This window comes from Theropithecus gelada, chromosome 18 (genome assembly GCF_003255815.1).
Source record: "Theropithecus gelada isolate Dixy chromosome 18, Tgel_1.0, whole genome shotgun sequence".
NCBI lineage: Eukaryota > Metazoa > Chordata > Mammalia > Primates > Cercopithecidae > Theropithecus > Theropithecus gelada.
In genome coordinates this window covers 46,475,570-46,480,949 of record NC_037686.1, presented here as the reverse complement: position 1 = coordinate 46,480,949, position 5,380 = coordinate 46,475,570, and the positions used below count along the sequence as shown (strand labels likewise).

General features: G+C 43.9%; 1 protein-coding gene across 2 annotated transcripts; it reads left to right on the top strand.

Annotated features, from left to right (window-relative positions):
• The first annotated feature begins 3,586 nt into the window (after positions 1-3,586).
• Positions 3,587-4,770, top strand: LOC112611402 (ADP/ATP translocase 2). Of its 2 annotated transcripts, XM_025365140.1 has the most exons (2): positions 3,587-3,918; positions 4,045-4,770. In XM_025365140.1, exons 1-2 carry the CDS (start codon positions 3,613-3,615, stop codon positions 4,507-4,509), a joined length of 771 nt encoding a protein of 256 aa, XP_025220925.1. In that variant the 5' UTR covers positions 3,587-3,612; the 3' UTR covers positions 4,510-4,770. The 2 variants fall into 2 exon arrangements, with proteins under 2 accessions (XP_025220925.1, XP_025220924.1); XM_025365139.1 differs by having other exon boundaries at positions 3,587-4,770.
• The last annotated feature ends 610 nt before the right edge of the window (positions 4,771-5,380 follow it).

Here is a 5,380-nt window from a genome sequence, read left to right as displayed (position 1 = left end):
ATGAATCTGGGTGCTCCTGTATTAGGTACATATATATTTAGGATAGTTAGCTCTTCCTGTTGAATTGATCCCTTTACCATTATGTAATGGCCTCCTTTGTCTCTTTTGATCTTTGATGGTTTAAAGTCTGTTTTATCAGAGACTAGTATTGGAACCCCTGCTTTTTTTTGTTCTCCATTTGCTTGGTAGATGTTCCTCCATCCCTTTATTTTGAGCCTACATATGTCTCTGCATGTGAGATGGGTCTGCTGAATACAGCAAACTGATGGGTCTTGACTATCCAGTTTGCCAGTGTGTGTCTTTTAATTGGAGCATTTAGTCCATTTACATTTAAGGTTAATATTGTTATGTGTGAACTTGATCCTGCCATTATGATATTAGCTGGTTATTTTGCTCGTTAGTTGATGCAGTTTCTTCCTAGCCTCGATGGTCTTTACATTTTGGCATGTTTTTGCAATGGCTGGTACTGGTTGTTCCTTTCCATGTTTAGTGCTTCCTTCAGGGTCTCTTGTAAGGCAGGCCTGGTGGTGACAAAATCTCTAAGCATTTGCTTATCTGTAAAGGATTTTATTTCTCCTTCACTTATGAAACTTAGTTTGGCTGGATATGAAATTCTGGGTTTAAAATTCTTTTCTTTAAGAATGTTGAATATTGGCCCCCACTCTCTTCTGGCTTGTAGAGTTTCTGCCGAGAGATCTGCTGTTAGTCTGATGGGCTTCCCTTTGTGGGTAACCTGACCTTTCTCTCTGGCTGCCCTTAAGATTTTTTCCTTCATTTCAACTTTGGTGAATCTGGCAATTATGTGTCTTGGAGTTGCTCTCCTAGAAGAGTATCTTTATGGCATTCTCTGTATTTCCTGAATTTGAATGTTGGCCTGCCTTACTAGGTTGGGGAAGTTCTCCTGGATGATATCCTGAAGAGTGTTTTCCAACTTGGTTCCATTTTCCCCCTCACTTTCAGGCACCCCAATCAGACGTAGATTTGGTCTTTTTACATAATCCCATACTTCCTGCAGGCTTTGTTCATTTCTTTTTCTTCTTTTTTCTTTAGATTTCTCTTCTCGCTTCATTTCATTCATTTGATCCTCAATCGCTGATACTCTTTCTTCCAGTTGATCGAGTCGGTTACTGAAACTTGTGTATTTGTCACGTATTTCTCGTGTCATGGTTTTCATCTCTGTCAGTTCGTTTATGACCTTCTCTGCATTAATTATTCTAGTTATCAATTCTTCCACTCCTTTTTCAAGATTTTTAGTCTCTTTGCGCTGGGTACGTAATTCCTCCTTTAGCTCTGAGAAGTTTGATGGACTAAAGGCTTCTTCTCTCATCTCGTCAAAGTCATGCTCTGTCCAGCTTTGATCCGTTGCTGGTGACGAGCTGTGTTCCTTTGGAGGGAGAGATGCACTCTTATTTTTTGAATTTCCAGCTTTTCTGCCCTGCTTTTGCCCATCTTTGTGGTTTTATCTGCCTCTGGTCTTTGATGATGGTGACGTTCTGATGGGGTTTTGGTGTGGGTGTCCTTCCTGTTTGTTAGTTTTCCTTCTAACAGTCAGGACCCTCAGCTATAGGTCTGTTGGATATTGCTTGAGGTCCACTCCAGACCCCGTTTGCCTGGGTATCAGCAGCAGAGGCTGCAGAAGATAAAATATTGCTGAACAGCGAGTGTACCTGTCTGATTCTTGCTTTGGAAGCTTCCTCTCAGGGGTGTACTCCACCGTGCGAGGTGTGGGGTGTCGGTCTGTCCCTAGTGGGGGATGTCTCCCAGTTAGGCTACTCAGGGGTCAGGGACCCACTTAAGCAGGCAGTCTGTCCGTTCTCAGATCTCAACTTCCGTGTTGGGAGATCCACTGCTCTCTTCAAAGCTGTCAGACAGAGTCGTTTGCATCTGCAGAGGTTTCTGCTGCTTTTTTTGTTGTTGTTGGTGGTGGTGTTGTTTAGCTTTCCCCTGTCCCCAGAGGTGGAGTCTATAGAGACAGGCAGGCCTCCTTGAGCTGCTGTGAGCTCCACCCAGTTCAAGCTTCCCAGCGGCTTTGTTTACCACTTAAGCCTCAGCAATGGCGGGCATCCCTCCCCCAGCCTCGCTGCTGCCTTGCTGTTAGATCGCAGACTGCTGTGCTAGCAGTGAGGGAGGCTCCGTGGGCATGGGACCCTCCCGGCCAGGTGTGGGATATAATGTCCTGGTGTGCCCGTTTGCTAAGACCCTTGGTAAAGCGCAGTATTGGGGTGGGAATTACCCGATTTTCCAGGTGTTGTGTCTCAGTTCCCCTGGCTAGGAAAGGGGATTCCCTTCCCCCTTGCGCTTCCCAGGTGAGGCGATGCCTTGCCCTGCTTCAGCTCTTGCTGGTCGGGCTGCAGCAGCTGACCAGCACCAATTGTCCGGCACTCCCTAGTGAGATGAACCCAGTACCTCAGGTGAAAATGCAGAAATCACCTGTCTTCTGTGTTGCTTGCGCTGGGAGCTGGAGACTGGAGCTGTTCCTATTCGGCCATCTTGCTCCGCCCCCCAAAAGAAAATCCAGAATTCTTAAAAACACAGACTCTGGGGTCAGACTGCCTGGACACACAGCCTGTCTTTACTTTCTGCTGCTCACCTGGCCTCAGTTCTCTCACCTGTGAAGTGGGGATAATAATTGTAAATACTCCATAGGGTTAAATAAGTTATTCATTCTGGCACACAGGGAGCCCTCTATAATTGTTAGCTGTTATTGTTGTTAAGGGCTGAGAAGGGAGTGGGGATACATTATCATGAGGATTCTAATGAGGAAGCCAGTGGCGATTTCGTTGTGTGGATTTTAATTTTTTTCCCATAAACTGTAGCTGACAGTTGCCTCTAAATAGAAGGCAAAGAGCCCACAGCCTCCAACTTCCAGAAAATTGGCCCACATACCATCTTTGCCTCAGCTGCCAAGTGACATTCATGTACCTTCCTTTTACCTACAAAGTTGAGTTCATACTCTATAGATCTAATTGGTAATCTGCTAATATTAATTAGAGAAGCTCATTAGTTTAAGTGATTAGAGCTATGACCCCTATAGTAAATATTATTAAAGACTAAAGACCTGATTAAGATTAAAGTAAGAGAACTGCAAATTTTCACCTGACCTAAGAAAACCTTTTGCTTTCCTTCTTTCCTGCCCTTTCAGAGCTTCTCTGTTTTCCAGACACTATAAAAAACCATAATGCTTGCTTACAAAATTAGATCTGTGTGTGGGTTATCAAAATTTGAAGTCTTTGTGCAATTAGCATACACAGAAGGGATACAAAGGGAAGAGTTCAAAGAAATTGACAACTGCATACAATTTGAATATGTTCTCATGGATTTTGATTTGCTTAATTTTTAATTAGGACAAAAATTTCAAACACACAAACTATTAAAAAGAATAGTACAAGGAATACGCCTCTGCCCTGCACCCAGATACCCAGTTCCAACAATTGTTAACAGGTTACTATATTTACTTCCTCTCTCTGGGCTTCTCTCTCTCTCTGGGCGACTCTCTTGGGGCTCTTGCCGATGCTCAAATGTGTCTGTCCAAGGTCCCAAGGGGACTCTCTTTCTGGTAATCATTTGAAAACAAGTTGCACCGCAGCAGCCTGCCTCCTCTTTCCTTTCAACATGACAGATGCCGCTGTGTCCTTCGCCAAGGACTTCCTGGCAGGTGGAGTGGCCGCAGCCATCTCCAAGACGGCGGTAGCGCCCATCGAGCGGGTCAAGCTGCTGCTGCAGGTGCAGCATGCCAGCAAGCAGATCACTGCAGATAAGCAATACAAAGGCATTATAGACTGCGTGGTCCGTATTCCCAAGGAGCAGGGAGTTCTGTCCTTCTGGCGCGGTAACCTGGCCAATGTCATCAGATACTTCCCCACCCAGGCTCTTAACTTCGCCTTCAAAGATAAATACAAGCAGATCTTCCTAGGTGGTGTGGACAAGAGGACCCAGTTTTGGCGCTACTTTGCAGGGAATCTGGCATCAGGTGGTGCCGCAGGGGCCACATCCCTGTGTTTTGTGTACCCTCTTGATTTTGCCCGTACCCGTCTAGCAGCTGATGTGGGTAAAGCTGGAGCTGAAAGGGAATTCCGAGGCCTCGGTGACTGCCTGGTTAAGATCTACAAATCTGATGGGATTAAGGGCCTGTACCAAGGCTTTAACGTGTCTGTGCAGGGTATTATCATCTACCGAGCCGCCTACTTCGGTATCTATGACACTGCAAAGGGAATGCTTCCGGATCCCAAGAACACTCACATCATCATCAGCTGGATGATCGCACAGACTGTCACTGCTGTTGCTGGGTTGACTTCCTATCCATTTGATACTGTTCGCCGCCGCATGATGATGCAGTCAGGGCGCAAAGGAACTGACATCATGTACACAGGCACGCTTGACTGCTGGAGGAAGATAGCTCGTGATGAAGGAGGCAAAGCTTTTTTCAAGGGTGCATGGTCCAATGTTCTCAGGGGCATGGGTGGTGCTTTTGTGCTTGTCTTGTATGATGAAATCAAGAAGTACACATAAGTTATTTCCTAGGATTTTTCCCCCTGTGAACAGGCATGTTGTATTATATAACATATCTTTAGCATTCTTGACAGACTCCTGGCTGTCAATTTCTCAGTGGCAACTATTTACTGGTTGAAAATGGGAAGCAATAATATTCATCTGACCAGTTTTCTCTTAAAGCCATTTCCATGATGATGATGGGACTCAATTGTATTTTTTATTTCAGTCACTCCTGATAAATAACAAATTTGGAGAAATAAAAATATCTAAAATAAAAAAAAAAAAAAAAAAAAAAGAAAACAAGTTGCAGATATGTTGACACTATATAGTTTCAACCTGTATCTCCTGAGAATGAAGACATTCTCCTACTTAATCGTGAGATCATCATTATCCCTAAGAAAATTAACAAGAATTCCCTGGTATCATCTAAACCAGGCCTTATCCAGATTTCTCTATTTTTAGAACTATGATCCAATTATGAGTCTGCTAGTATTGTTTTTAATAGAAGTGTGTGTATGTCTGTCACTAAGCTTATGAAATGTGGTGTGTGTGTGTGTATAGTGCTCATGTATGTTTGTGTGTGACATGTATAAGTATGAATGCATACTTATACAGTGTTTTGTGTCCACATGTGTGATGTGTACATGTGCTTGTACGTGTACATGCATGTGTGTGTGTGCGTGTGTGTGTGTTGAGGAAGGAGATGCTAGGGATTCTCTTTGAGCAAAATGAACCAAGATTTGCTAGAAAGAAGATGCTTTATTGTTATTATTATTTTGCCTAATGCATGTGAAGAAATAAGAGCCAAACTCCAGCAACTATTGAGCAGAATCTGTCTTGGCTGGGGAGGCTAAAGATACCAATGGTTTTGTTCCCCTTGATAGATTGA

Bases quoted from the DNA above. Each gene is read 5' to 3' on its own strand.
- LOC112611402 (XM_025365139.1), top strand. From the start codon at position 3,613: ATGACAGATGCCGCTGTGTCCTTCGCCAAGGACTTCCTGGCAGGTGGA.